Source organism: Ranitomeya variabilis, chromosome 4 (genome assembly GCF_051348905.1).
Source record: "Ranitomeya variabilis isolate aRanVar5 chromosome 4, aRanVar5.hap1, whole genome shotgun sequence".
Classification (NCBI taxonomy): Eukaryota; Metazoa; Chordata; class Amphibia; order Anura; family Dendrobatidae; genus Ranitomeya; species Ranitomeya variabilis.
The window spans coordinates 258,075,228-258,090,709 of record NC_135235.1 but is presented as its reverse complement, the minus strand read 5'-3'; the positions used below and the strand labels follow the sequence as shown (position 1 = coordinate 258,090,709).

Here is a 15,482-nt window from a genome sequence, read left to right as displayed (position 1 = left end):
AGCCGGTGGATATGCCGCGAGTGTCTGGATGAAGAATACCCCTTTAACCCCTTAGTGACGGAGCAAAATTTTTGAAATCTGACCAGTGTCACTTTATGTGGTAATAACTCTGCAACGCTTCAACAAATCCTAGTGATTTTGAGACTGTTTTTTCATGACACATTATACTTTACTAGCTATTGAACCCGTTCTACGCCCGGGTGGCGAGCATTTATATTGGAATATGGTCTCCATCCTGGTATGTGCTGCTCCCATCCTGTCATATGCTGCTCCATCCTGCGCCCCCATCCTGTCATGTGCTGCTCCCATCCTGTCATGTGCTGCTCCATCCTGCGCCCCCATCCTGTCATGTGCTGCTCCACCGTGTCATGTGCTGCTCCATCCTGCATCCCCATCCTGTCATGTGCTGCTCCATCCTGCGCCCCCATCCTGTCATGTGCTGCTCCACCGTGTCATGTGCTGCTCCATCCTGCGCCCCCATCCTGTCATGTGCCACTCCACCGTGTCATGTGCTGCTCCATCCTCATCCCCATCCTGTCATGTGCTCCTATCCTGCGCCCCCATCCTATCACGTGCTGCTCCATCCTGCGCCCCCATCAGTGCGGGCGGCTGTGCTGAGTGCGGGCGGCTGTGCTGAGTGCGGGCGGCTGTATGTGGCTGTGCTGAGTGCGGGCGGCTGTATGTGACGTGGCTGTGCTGGGTGCGGGCGGCTGTGCTGGGTGCGGCAGCTGTGGACGGCTGTGCTGGGTGCGGTGGCTGTGCTGGGTGCAGCGGCTGTGCGTGGCTGTGGGAGGCTGTGCGTGGCTGTGCTGGGTGTGGCGGCTGTGCGTGGCTGTGGGCGGCTGTGCTGGGTGCGGCGGCTGTGCTGGGTGCGGTGGCTGTGCTGGGTGCGGCGGCTGTCCGTGGCTGTAGGCGGCTGTGCGTGGCTGTGCTGGGTGCGGAGGCTGTGCGTGGCTGTGGCGGCTGTGCTGGGTGCAGCGGCTGTGCTGGGTGCGGCGGATGTGCTGGGTGCGGCGGCTGTGCTGGGTGCGGCGGCTGTGGGTGGCTGTGCTGGGTGCAGCGGTTGTGCGTGGCTGTGCTGGGTGCGGCGGCTGTGCGTGGCTGTGGGCGGCTGTGCTGGGTGCGGCGGCTGTGCTGGGTGCGGCGGCTGTGCTGGGTGCGGCGGCTGTCCGTTGCTGTGGGCGGCTGTGGGAGGCTGTGCTGGGTGCGGCGGCTGTGCGTGGCTGTAGGCGGCTGTGCGTGGCTGTGGGCGGCTGTGCTGGGTGCGGCGGCTGTGCTGGGTGCGGTGGCTGTGCTGGGTGCGGCGGCTGTCCGTGGCTGTAGGCGGCTGTGCGTGGCTGTGCTGGGTGCGGAGGCTGTGCGTGGCTGTGGCGGCTGTGCTGGGTGCAGCGGCTGTGCTGGGTGCGGCGGATGTGCTGGGTGCGGCGGCTGTGCTGGGTGCGGCGGCTGTGCTGGGTGCGGCGGCTGTGGGTGGCTGTGCTGGGTGCAGCGGTTGTGCGTGGCTGTGCTGGGTGCGGCGGCTGTGCGTGGCTGTGGGCGGCTGTGCGTGGCTGTGGGCGGCTGTGCTGGGTGCGGCGGCTGTCCGTTGCTGTGGGCGGCTGTGCGTGGCTGTGGGCGGCTGTGCTGGGTGCGGCGGCTGTGCGTGGCTGTAGGCGGCTGTGCGTGGCTGTGGCGGCTGTGCATGGCTGTGCTGGGTGCGGCGGATGTGCTGGATGCGGCGGCTGTGCTGGGTGCGGCGGCTGTGGGTGGCTGTGCTGGGTGCGGCGGCTGTGCGTGGCTGTGGGCGGCTGTGCTGGGTGCGGCGGCTGTGCGTGGCTGTGGTCGGCTGTGCTGGGTGCGGCGGCTGTGCGTGGCTATGGGTGGCTGTGCGTGGCTGTGGGCAGCTGTGCTGGGTGCGGCAGCTGTGCTGGGTGCGGCGGGCGGCTGTGCGTGGCTGTGGGCGCCTGTGCGTGGCTGTGGGCGGCTATGGTCGGCTGTACTGGGTGCGGCGGCTGTGCGTGGCTGTGGTCGGCTGTGCTGGGTGCGGCGGCTGTGCGTGGCTATGGGTGGCTGTGCGTGGCTGTGGGCAGCTGTGCTGGCTGTGGGCAGCTGTGCTGGGTGCGGCGGCTGTGCGTGGCTGTGGGCGGCTGTGCGTGGCTGTGGGCGGCTATGGTCGGCTGTGCTGGGTGCGGCGGCTGTGCGTGGCTGTGGTCGGCTGTGCTGGGTGCGGCGGCTGTGCGTGGCTATGGGTGGCTGTGGGCAGCTGTGCTGGGTGCGGCGGCTGTGCTGGGTGCAGCGGGCGGCTGTGCGTGGCTGTGGGCGCCTGTGCGTGGCTGTGGGCGGCTATGGGCGGCTATGGTCGGCTGTGCTGGGTGCGGCGGCTGTGCGTGGCTGTGGGCGCCTGTGCGTGGCTGTGGGCGCCTGTGCGTGGCTGTGCTGGGTGCGGCGGCTGTGCGTGGCTGTGGTCGGCTGTGCTGGGTGCGGCGGCTGTGCGTGGCTATGGGTGGCTGTGGGCAGCTGTGCTGGGTGCAGCGGGCGGCTGTGCGTGGCTGTGGGCGGCTATGGTCGGCTGTGCTGGGTGCGGCGGCTGTGCGTTGCTGTGGGCGGCTGTGCTGTGCGTGGCTGTGCTGGGCGCGGCGGCGGTGCTGGAGGGGCCATTTTCTTGGTCCTGCTCCCGGAGTCGGCGCCTGCGCAGTCCGCGCTTTCCGGCGCCATTTTCTTGAAGACACTGCAATGTGTCTTCAAGAAAATGGCGCCGGAAAGCGCGGACTGCGCAGGCGCCGATTCCGGGAACAGGGGGACAGTCACGGCCCGGAAGCGCGTCGGTGGAACGGGTCAGGTAAGTATACTCACCCTCCGCCTCCTGGCTCGTCCCTGCTTGTCCGGTGGAGATCGCGGTGTGCGTTCAGCGCTTACGCATACCGCGATCTCCTGGGAGCGTCGCTCTGTGCGGTCCAGACTGCGCCGGCGCTTGCGCTTGCGCAGTCTATAGAGGCTTCGGACAGAGTGACGCTCCCAGCGTTATATTATAGATGATAATGGTAAATCGAGGTCAATATGTTTTGTGTTTATTTATAAAAAATATCAGAAATTTGAGAAAAATGTAAAAAAAATAGCAATTTTCAAACTTTGAATGATTATCCCTTTAATCAAGATAGTCATACCATAGCAAAACATTAATAAATAACATTTCCCACATGTTGGCTTTACATCAGCACTATTTATAAAATGTTCTTTTATTTTGTTAGCATTTTAGGAGGTTTAAAAATGTAGCAATAATTTTTCATTTTTTCAAGGAAATTTACAAAATTTATTTTTTTTAGGGACCAATCCATGTTTGAAGTGCCTTTAGGGGTCCCATATATTGGAAAACCCCCAGAAGTGATACCATTTTAAAAACAGCACCCCCTGACATATTGAAAACTGCAGTCAGGTAGTTTATTAACCCTTCAGGTGCTTTACAGGAATTAATGCAGAGTGGCATGACAGAAATGAAAATGTCTATTTTTAGCACCTAAATGCCGCTAACTTCTGAACAGATTACTACAGCAGTCAGACTGTAAGGCCGCTATTTGGTCATGAACTGACATGGCAAACATCAGGACCACACAATCATGATCTGAGGGCACCGATTTGGATAAAGAGGAAGCCCTCACACTCTGTTAACCATTTATAATGATGTAGTCACTACTGACAGCAGCATCTAAGGGGTTAAACAGATTTGGATGGTGCAAACACTGATCATGGCTGATACAGCAAGTTGTCAGCTATAGTGCACAACTGACAGATGCTGGATTGTCACCTGTATGGGGAGGCTATTCTCTTATATCTCAGGTCAGTTAAAAGACGTATTGGCGGTCATTAAGGGGTTAATAAAGGTAAAGGTCAAGCAGACATAAACTTCTGGAGTATCGGCAGATGCCACTTACTGTCGATGATATCCCCCAAGCCCTGGGCTCGCAGCAGCTCCTTCAGACGGGACACTTCATCCTTAAGCTCCCGCACCAATTTAGCATTGGGATCTTCATTGATAATCGCGTTACATTTGATCTGTTTAGCTCGGTCGGCATATCTGTTAGAATGACATCCACAGGTCACAGGCACAGACGGAAGCATCATACAGTATATAATATATATGCACACACTCCTACGGGACCACAGACAACCCCTTTAACACATCTGATAGTATTCCAGCCCTTCACTCACCTTAATGTGCTGAGAGTTTCATCGTAATTTATATCTGCAGGACTCAGAGCTGCGACCATAGCGGTGCGAGAGTTTCCACCTGAAATACAAGATCACAATTAGTTCCCAAAGTTCAGAAGCCAAACATGATACCCATTTATAAGAGCTCAGCCGATCACTAGTGATTAGCAATGAGTGAGCATGCTCGGGCATTGTCTCATCTGAGCATGCTCGGGCATTGTCTCATCTGAGCATGCTCGGGCATTGTCTCATCTGAGCATGCTCGGGCATTGTCTCATCTGAGCATGCTCAGGCATTGTCTCATCTGAGCATGCTCGGGCATTGTCTCATCTGAGCATGCTCGGGCATTGTCTCATCTGAGCATGCTCGGGCATTGTCTCATCTGAGCATGCTCGGGCATTGTCTCATCTGAGCATGCTCGGGCATTGTCTCATCTGAGCATGCTCGGGCATTGTCTCATCTGAGCATGCTCGGGCATTGTCTCATCTGAGCATGCTCGGGCATTGTCTCATCTGAGCATGCTCGGGCATTGTCTCATCTGAGCATGCTCGGGCATTGACTCATCTGAGCATGCTCGGGCATTGTCTCATCTGAGCATGCTCGGGCATTGTCTCATCTGAGCATGCTCGGGCACTGTGTCATCTGAGCATGCTCGGGCACTGTGTCATCTGAGCATGCTCGGGCACTGTCATCTGAGCATGCTCGGGCACTGTGTCATCTGAGCATGCTCGGGCACTGTGTCATCTGAGCATGCTCGGGCACTGTCATCTGAGCATGCTCGGGCACTGTGTCATCTGAGCATGCTCGGGCACTGTGTCATCTGAGCATGCTCGGGCACTGTGTCATCTGAGCATGCTCGGGCACTGTGTCATCTGAGCATGCTCGGGCATTGTCTCATCTGAGCATGCTCGGGCACTGTGTCATCTGAGCATGCTCGGGCACTGTGTCATCTGAGCATGCTCGGGCACTGTGTCATCTGAGCATGCTCGGGCACTGTGTCATCTGAGCATGCTCGGGCACTGTGTCATCTGAGCATGCTCGGGCACTGTGTCATCTGAGCATGCTCGGGCACTGTGTCATCTGAGCATGCTCGGGCACTGTGTCATCTGAGCATGCTCGGGCACTGTGTCATCTGAGCATGCTCGGGCACTGTGTCATCTGAGCATGCTCGGGCACTGTGTCATCTGAGCATGCTCGGGCACTGTGTCATCTGAGCATGCTCGGGCACTGTGTCATCTGAGCATGCTCGGGCACTGTGTCATCTGAGCATGCTCGGGCATTGTGTTATCTGAGAATGCCCGGGCATTGTGTTATCTGAGCATGCTCGAGTAATATGTCTCCACAGTTGGATGTCTGTGACTGTAAGACAGCTGCAACACATGCGGGCATCACCTAACAGACAGTGGCTGGCTAACAGCTGCAAGACATGCAGCAGTGGGGACTCGAACATATTGCTCGAGCATATCCAAGACACTCCGATAATATTAATAATAATCTTTATTTTTATATAGCGCTAACGTATTCCGCAGCGCTTTACACATTATCATCCCGATAACACCCGAGCCCGCTCGCTCCTCACTAGTAGTGGTCTGTCGCTGCCTCTGGAAGTTTGCCTCCAGAGCTGCAGTTCATACCTAGATTCTCCCGCAGCAGCCAGGTCAGCACAGAGTCTCTGTAGGGGATGAAGTCTGTTTTTTTCTTCTTTTTGCTCTGAAAATACACAACAAAATATTTACGTAAAGCTTTGAATGAAGGAGGACGTTTTCCACAACAGTTTCTAGTTATGATTTATAAAGTAATAAATGTGTGGAAACCACCAACTACACAGACACGGATGTCCAGATGCATCGGCCATACTGCGGAGCGACACGTACCTTGCTGGGACAGTTATCCTGATGGACAGCATGGAGGAGGAGAGCACAGCATTATAAATCCATCTTACCAGTCACTGAGTAGTAAGCGCTTCCCATGCGTGCACACACATCACACATACTCATCGGCCGACATGCCCCTGCCAGACGCCGTGTGTATAAGGTTTTCCAATGGATGAAAGAGTGGATCAGATTCCATCGGGCAACAGATATGTCTGCACAGAAATCCGCATTCACTGCACCACTAATGCACTAATGCATGTGAATGGGAAATCTGGAATTTTTCTTCACATCCCCAAAAATCTTAGACATTTTTTGCCCGCACAGCGGAAAAAAACTCGTCTGCAAGAGGAAAGATCCTATTTCCTGCAGATCCAGAATGGGACAGGCTCCAATTATCCCCTCTACGTAGGGAAAGTATTTGTGCGCATCATCGGCTGAAAATATACGACCATCAGCCCTGGATTTATTCCATGGACCCTGTAGTAAATTCTTTACACAAATCCATGACGTGTGAACTTATAATTAACTGATACACTAAAACCATTCGGTGGGATGTAAATGTGTAACTCTGTAGGTAAGGATTAGTCTGAAGGCGCTGTCACTCCTGGGGGATCGGTCCCATAAGGAGTTTCCGTAACCCCCTTATTACTGCCGCATCCCCTCCGGATTACAGCAGAACCCACGATATATTAATGGCAGGAACACTCACCACATATTATATATATATTAATGAACACTCACCACCTCGGCAAGAGCGGAGATCACTTTCCCCAGAGTGGTCAGAGATTTATTAATGTTCGCACCTTCCTGCAACACAAAACATCCCAAGATTATTTCTCGCTGCATTTTGCGCCCGCTGCCAGGTACGTATAGTGCATGTTCAGGTTTTTTGTATTTCTTTCTTAAATTACCATGACCTCTACAAGTTGTATGAATACATATGGGAAACTATCGGCAACTTCAAAAACTAGTTTAACAGGAAATCTTTGCAGGTTACAATATGTGGTAAAGGCAGCAGGTCGTGCTCAACATGAGAGAGGAAAATGCAGCTTGACAAGTGCTAAATGATGCGCCCATCCAACCGCACCGCACTCCTGGCGGCTTTATCACAGCTGAACCCTGCAGCAAGACGGGCACGAATGCACAGCGAGCACTTGTCAGGAATCCGGATCTCTCTTTGTGCAGCTGCATTTATTAATAGTGATGAGTGAACGTGCGCGGATAAGGTGTTATCTCAGCATGCTCTGGCACTAACCGAGTGACTTCAGCGTGCTCGAAAAAAGTTTGAGCCCCCATGGCTCTTCGACAGTCACAACACATGCAGGGATTTCCTGTTTGTTAGGTAATGCCTGCATCGGCTTTAGCTATCGAACAGCCACGAGACCTGCAGCTGCGGGGACTCAAACTTATTTTTCGAGCACGCTGAAGACACTCGGTAAGCAACCGAGCACGTTCGCTCATCGCCATTTATTAACCATGCGTAAAGAAATCGTGTATTGGACGCCAAACCTGTTTAACCATAGCGGAAAGATCTCCGTTTTGTCCTCACCATAAGGCCCAAGCATGTGTCCTGATATCTGGACTGGCTGCGGGTCTCCTGACACAAACTCAACAGCCTCAAATGCCCAGATGGCTGCCGAGATCAGTTCAGTAAACCCGCAGCCAATCTGGATGTCAAGGTTCATACTTAGATCGTGAATGCTGGACATATGAAACAGGACTTCTCGGCAACCCCATGAGGAGGCCTACTAGAAGTGCCTGCTATGGTGGGGTCTCAGCGTATGTGCTGGGATATCACAGAATAAAATTAATGGCCTACTGCAACTGTTCCCTTCCGTCCCCATGATAACACTTTCACCCACTACTCTAGCCTTGTTGCATGAAACCAAATCACATCCAGTGATGGAGGAGGTTATCTGGATCCAAACAATGGTCCTATAAGGCAAAGACAAGTAGTGTGGTGAATAGTGCAGACTTAAGGTACCTTCACATTAAGCGACGCTGCAGCGATACAGACAACGATGCCGATCGCTGCAGCGTCGCTGTTTGGTCGCTGGAGAGCTGTCACACAGACCGCTCTCCAGCGACCAACGATGCCGAAGTCCCCGGGTAACCAGGGTAAACATCGGGTTGCTAAGCGCAGGGCCGCGCTTAGTAACCCGATGTTTACCCTGGTTACCAGTGTAAAATGTAAAAAAACAAACACTACATACTCACCTTCGCGTCCCCCGGCGTCCACTTCCCTGCACTGACTGAGCGCCGGCCCTAACAGCAGAGCGGTGACGTCACCGCTGTGCTGTACTTTTACTGTACGGCCGGCACTCAGTCAGTGCAGGAAGCGGACGCCGGGGGACGCGAAGGTGAGTATGTACTGTTTGTTTTTCTTAACTTTTACGATGGTAACCAGGGTAAACATCGGGTTACTAAGTGCGGCCCTGCGCTTAGTAACCCGATATTTACCCTGGTTACCATTGTAAAACATCGCTGGCATCGTTGCTTTTGCTGTCAAACACAACGATACACGGCGATCTGACGACCAAATAAAGTTCTGAACTTTAACCAACGACCAGCGATATCACAGCGGGATCCTGATCGCTGCTGCCTGCAAACTCAACGATATCGCTAGCCAGGATGCTGCAACGTCACGGATCGCTAGCGATATCGTTTAGTGTGAAGGTACCTTTAGTCTTGTCATCTGGGCTATGATTTACTCAATAGTGCAACGGATTAGATCCCAAGTATACAGGACTCTGGATCCAGGACCTAATAACAGGACCGTGCGATGCTCATGATCAATACTTGCTTTTAGTCGGGTCCCCTTGGCTCCGGTGGAATCGGCTCTTTCGCTCCCGGCCAGATCTACCAGACTGATTTTACTGACCTGAAGAGGAAATAAACATTTCAGGATTTATGACACCAGAAGATGGAACTTCCTAAATGTGCACTAAACCTCAGATACAAACTAGCTGACGGAGAACTTATTAGGCTATGTGCACACGTTCAGGAATTCTTGCAGAAAATTCCTGAGAAAAACCTGAAATTTTCTGCAAGAAATCTGTATGTGTTTTTTGCGCGTTTTTGCCGTGTTTTTTTTCCGGATATTTCCCAATGCATTTTATAGTGGGAAATCCGCAAAAAAACCGCAAAATTAATGAACATGCTGCGTTTTTTACCGCAATGCGTTTTTTTTGCGGAAAAAAACGCATCATGTGCACAAAACATGCGGAATTCATTCTAAATCATAGGATGCATATTGTATGCTGTTTTTTTGCAGTTTTATAGCGTTTTTATAGGGAAAAAACGCGAAAATACCGCGAAAAATCAGCAACATGTGCACACAGCCTAAGGCTATGCTCACACTTTGCGGTTTTTGCTGCGGATCCACTGCGGATTTGCCGCTGCGGATCCGCAGCAGTTTTCCATGCAGGGTACAGTACAATGTTACCCTATGGGAAAAAAAAAACCGCTGTTCCCACTTTGCGGAAAATCCCTTTAAAAACCGCGCGGAATTGCTGTGGAAAAAAAGGAGCATGTCACTTCTTTCTGCGGATTCCGCAGCGGTTTTCAACATGCACCAATAGGAAAGTGCTGTTGAAAACCTGCAGAAGATACCGCAGGAAAATCCGCAGAGAAAACCGCAGCGGATTTTCAATGCGGTTTTTCCAAATCCGCTGCGGAAAAATCCGCAGCAAAATCTGCAAAGTGTGAACATGCCCTTAAAGTCATCCTTAACTTGCCTCACATTTTTTAATCGTACGTCTGGTGTCATGTATAAAGCACATGTAATATCAATTAAGATTATTTATACAAATACTTTAAAATAAAATATGATGGAGCTGTTCTGCAAATATGGCTACCAGCCACTGTTTCCTAGGGGAACCTGCTTCAGTAAGTGACAAATTTGAGGGTTTTTTTAAGTTATATTTAAGGTGTCAGCTGGGTTTCCCACTGCAAACAATGCACACTATTTTGTGTGTGGTCACCAAGAGAATGTGTGATAGAAACCCAAATACGTCAATATTACACTGATCCGCCCATCCTACCTTCTCCGTGGAGAGATTGGTCTCGATGTCGAGCCTCCTCTGGGTGAAGACTATGGTGAAGACTGCATGGGAGCGGCTGCTGGTCTCATTCATGTTTGTGGCGGCCACAGTCCTGGCAAGAAAAAAAAGACAAACAAAAAAAAAAAATGGTAATTTCTGATATATTTATTGTGGATTTGTATTAAAGTGCACATCATCAATGCATGGAATAAGAAGGTCTGATTACATGTTATTTAGGTGACGGTTTGGTATGGTCTTTGTTCCCCAAATTAATGACATCCTGAGGGATCCAAGACTTATTACAGATATCTGTGGATGAGTTTGGTATCCATCCCTCATTTCTAGGAGCTACGAAGAAATATTGTAGGCGGCCCACAGATCAGATGATTACCATGTGGCCGGCCAGACATATCAGTGAAAGGCGACCTCTGCTCCACCTACCTGGCCTTATTCCCGGCATCCATCAGGTCGGCAATATCTGTGTAGGAGGTAACGGCCAGCTTAGACAAGTCTTCTACATAGGGTCCGAGTAGTGGGTGCTCTCTCACCCGCAGGTTACCTTTGTTTTTAGGGTTCAGCAGGTCACGGACTCGCTCACAGTAAATTTCCATATAACTGACCTACGAGGATCATAAGAAAAATACGAGTTATGGATAGGATCCTCATCTTTAGAAAACCTAAATGCATAATGATTAGTGATGAGCGAACATGCTGGGATAAGGTGTTATCTGAGCATGCTCGGGTCCTAACCCAGTGTCTTCAGCGAGCTCGAATTATATATCAGAGTCCCAGCGGCTCCATGTCTCGCGGCTGTTCAACAGCCACAACACATGCAAGGATTGCCTGTTTGCTAGGCAACCCCGCGAGACATGGAGCCTCAGGGACTCTGATATATCATTCGAGCACGCCAAAGGCACTCGGCTAGCAGCTGAGCATGCTCAGATAACACCTTACCCCAGCACGTTCGCTCATCACTAATAATGATCAATAATGGTCAGTTGCCTCTTTCCAATCTCAAATTTGAAATTTTGCACCTATTGAGCCCGATTCATCATTTGCTATTTATTTCAGTCACTATTTTTATTTTCTACTTGTGGTATTCACAGATGTTTTATTTGTCCTAAATTCATGGCACAAAATTAGAAACGCTCTTAATTTTTTGCCTTTAATTAGAAGTCAAAAATCCTTTAAAAGGTGCAATAAATTGGAAATTGGAATGATATGCACCCCCCTTCATACAATAAAAAATAATGTGACATTTGGTGAAAAGTACATTTCATTAATCTGTCTAAAACAGTTAAATAAGCAAAGTTGCTGACGAAGAAAAAAAAAAATCGCTTAATAAAAACCTCGCAGGAAGACAGGACAGAGCTGTGCACATAAATAGGATTTTTTTTCCCTAAAGATCAGAATCTTGTTGCATTGGAGCAAATGAAAGAATTGTTGCAAAAGTGACCATGCAATGTAAAAAGACGATTAATGCGCGTGATCTACTGATCCGTGCGGTCACGTCTCATGTTCTCTGCAGATTAAACTTTATCATTTGTTAAAAATATATATATATATCTTTTCATTGGTTATGATGTGGCTGGTAGAAGCAGTCTGGCTCATCAGTAATGTTTGCATTAAAGATTTAGAAGGAAGCAATGAATAATTCACGGAGTTTGGATCTTCGATTGCTTCATATAATCAGCGGAGGGAATCCTGGATCTGGAGACGTTTACATCTGTGTATATAAAAAGTGCTGCTTCTACAAGTGGAGGTCTCCAGAATCAACAGTTCCCAGAATGGTCTGAGCCCCCCGTGGCGCTGCCCCTCTAGTGGACACTTTGGGGGGGGATGGGGGGATGTGCGTCACTTGTGTCAGTTTACATTAGTCATCGCCGTGTACCTGGATGCAGGATCCCGCTCAGAATCAATCACTCGCAGCCAATGCAGAGTTTTATTTTTCAGCCGAGATAAAGTTTCAGGTTTGATGTAGATGAAACGAGCCGACCTGGTTATATGAACCTGCAATTATCTGGACCCCATGTGAACAATCCCCACACATTATAATGAATGAAACGTGCTCATGCCAAGAAATCTCCCACCTGTCGACGCCACGATACCGCCAGTCCCAGAGCCTTATGTGGGGGTATGTAATCCTATATAATCACATAAACCGCTCTCGGCAGAACAATGGTACAGTGGGGGATCGCAGCGAGCAGGGGGGATCGCTTATATTCCCGGCAGGGTTGTCACGAAATATGTACTTACTACCGCACATTACAAAGCACTAATGCTGCATCTATACATGTCTACAGAGCCGCCACAATGCCAGCCAATCCAATGCCAGCTTTCATGCCATATGTGGCAATACCCCGAGGAAAGCTAGAATCTGATTGGTCGCCCATCTTGTGATACTGATTGCAGAGAGGTTTCTGGATGATATATATGGTCTATAGAGACGCTGGAGAAAGCCCGCCGCCACGGGCTGCTTTATCGGTCGTGATGCTGTCACTACTCACCTCCACGGAGAACGACACCTCATCGTTGTTATTACAATTGATTTTTTCGAATAGCTCCTCGCATAGCTGGGGAGAGAACACGGGAGGGGGGTTAGTTTCAGTCTGTTTAATTCAGGTAATTTTTTTTTGCTGTCCTGTGTGAGTACATGAGGAATAAAACGATTTCTGACAACCAATGTGACCTGTATCCTGCATTTTTCAGAGGTTTTCTAGCTCTGGGGTGAGATAAAAATACTACAAAGCAGCCACATGGAGGACATTATGGAGCAGTACTAAGCTGTGTAGCTGTAAATCCAGCTCTAGGAAGCAGCAGTCCATCCCACTGCCTCCCTCTCTCTCAAACCTTCCCCTCCCCATAGGCATCAGTAGGCGTGAGTAAACTGATCTGTCAGTGAGGCCCAGGTGATAGGCGGGGATGTCTGGTGTCGCACACCCACTGATCTGAAATTAATGACCTATCCTAAGGACAGGCCATCAATATTAAATTACTGGACAGCGCCTCTAAATGCTGTAAATAGTAGTGTAAAATTTAAAAAAAAAACGTATACTCCCCTCCAGTACTGACGATGTGTCTCCCAGAGTGATGTTCATATGTCATGTGAACACTGCAGACAATCAACGACCATTGACAGGCTGCTTCGCTCACTCACCTCGGACGATATTCACGTCATCCAATGGAAGTGTGAGCGAATAAGGCCCTCAGTGGTCATTGTCATGTCAATGTCACACCAGCGCCGACAACGTTTTTCCATGGGGGACAACAGCATTTAAAGGGGTCTTCCAGGTTCAGAAAATCCCTGCCCCCGGCTGCAGTTTGGTTAAAAAATCTGTGCTGTTTTCACCCTCACTGGGTCCAGTGCCGAGTCTCTTATTGTCTGCAGAGCTGGCGTGACGTCGATTGCTTTTCAACCAGTAACCAAGCTCAGCGGCTCTTCCCGAGCTGATGGCACGAGACGATTAACTCAGTTATTGGCTAAAAAGCCGTCAATGCAACGTCACATCTGCAGACAGTACCAGAAGCCGGGAACACCAGCGGACACTCAGCACTGGACCTGGGGAGGGAGAATCAAGCAGTGTTAGGGTTTTTTAAATTTCTTTAAGGGGTCGTTCAAGTAGTGGACAACCCCTTTAAAGTGAACAAGACACATGTTAACAGTCAAGCACCATTTTATCTTGCAAAGAGCCTACATGACGACATTTCTGCTGAATCTCGGCGTCTTGTAACTCAATACTGACAGAATAAACCACTAATGTCCAGAGCAAGAAACTCTTTATAGGGGTCCGCATGTCCCCAAGAGCCGTATACACAAGGATGCCACATGGCGGTGCACACAGCCGTCCCGCTACACCCCATGGTGTCATCCCATTAACACGTCTAGTTTCAGCTCTGCATCTTAAAGGGATATTTAGGGATTGTAAGACAGAGTTTGGGGTTAAAATGATAGAGCGAGAATGAGGGAGGGGGAAAAAACCCCAAACCCATACCTGAGGGATAATGCCCGCCTGCGTCTCCTCCTGTTTACCCATCATAGTATAGGACTTGCCGGCACCGGTCTGCCCATAGGCAAATATACAAACGTTGTACCCCTCGAAGGCGTGCTCCAGCATCTCCTTTCCAATGTCATTGTACACGCGGCTCTGGGATGCAAAGCTGGGATCATCCGGCTGTGCAAAGAGAAACCGTGACACAGTCAGTGAGCGCGCCATTAGACGAGGCGACCAAACTTTACTGAAGCAAATCTACAAGAAACACCATTGCTGAAAGTATCAACAGATCGATGGTCAGAGCCGGGATCAGAAAAGGATTTCTGTACAACTACCGGCAGCGCCGGCCACTTACCGAGGTGTGGGACCAATACGAGTAGTCAAAGCTGAAACTTTTTGCTGGTTCCTTGGGATTCTTTGGATTGAGAATACCTAAAAGAAGAAAACAAGAAATGTGTGACTTATTACCAGACCGTGGGGGAAAAAAAAGAATAATGAGGATGATATACAGTCACAAGTCTATACGTGCAAAACTATGGAAGCACAGGCAGGAAAAGCAGAGTAACACTGTCCCCCAAGGGTCAGAACCACAGAAATGACAGCCGTGGACCCCGAATCACAGACCACCACCACCAGAGTGTCAAGAACCACGGCAATCACCGTCCAGTAACAACGTCAATCATGGATCCACGACCCAGAACCATGCCAACACCCAAAAACTAGCGACATGGCACCACTATCACCCATCCAGGGAGCGAGGGGCACGGAAACACGGACCCCCAGGATCCAGAACCACAGCAAAATCAACACCCAAAATGGCAGTTAAACCCAGGGACCCAGAAGTACGGCAACACCGACACCCGGGGTTACAAGGGTCAAATAAGTCATCCAGCCTATCCGCCCCAACTGCTGCCAACCGTAGTGCAAGTTTTTAAAGTGTAATAATACAACCAGAATTATTCCGGTTATAGAAGACCAGTCGTTATCTGTGCCACAGGCAGACGAGGGCTACCAGGAACTGACAGACGGCCACAGGGATCCGACCGCCACCTGCTCAGAGCTAAGCTGCCTAGCAGATGGAGTGCCCTTGCGATTCCCTGGAAGTCTCGGCCCCACCACAAATAGCCGGACTCGCCAGATTCTGAGCACTATTTCAGACTCTGCCCTTTCAGCTGAAGGAACATGGAAAGGAGGCAACGGGGTTATAACAGAAATGCTTAAAGTAATATTGTCTGTAGATGTAAGTAATAAAACCTTAAGTCATTTTCCCTTAAATAAACGTTCCTGATGAACCTTGCAAGAATGTCAGCTTAACACACAGCGGCCTGCAACCCACTAGTCTTCAATTCGCAAATAAAGGTTAATAAAACTGCATTTATAAGAAGAAA

At 50.3% G+C, this 15,482-nt stretch overlaps 1 protein-coding gene across 1 annotated transcript in view; it reads right to left on the bottom strand.

The window, feature by feature from the left end:
- The window catches only part of KIF1B (kinesin family member 1B), a 141,602-nt gene that overhangs the window by 72,161 nt on the left and 53,959 nt on the right, over positions 1–15,482 (bottom strand). The window contains exons 3-13 of the mRNA XM_077249654.1: positions 14,450–14,526; positions 14,095–14,274; positions 12,610–12,675; positions 10,544–10,722; positions 10,103–10,214; positions 8,863–8,940; positions 6,801–6,866; positions 6,060–6,077; positions 5,820–5,895; positions 4,186–4,264; positions 3,909–4,051 (exon numbers count right to left, since the gene is read on the bottom strand). Coding sequence (XP_077105769.1) covers positions 3,909–4,051; positions 4,186–4,264; positions 5,820–5,895; positions 6,060–6,077; positions 6,801–6,866; positions 8,863–8,940; positions 10,103–10,214; positions 10,544–10,722; positions 12,610–12,675; positions 14,095–14,274; positions 14,450–14,526 — 1,074 coding nt within the window. The remainder of the gene's footprint in view (positions 1–3,908; positions 4,052–4,185; positions 4,265–5,819; positions 5,896–6,059; positions 6,078–6,800; positions 6,867–8,862; positions 8,941–10,102; positions 10,215–10,543; positions 10,723–12,609; positions 12,676–14,094; positions 14,275–14,449; positions 14,527–15,482) is intronic.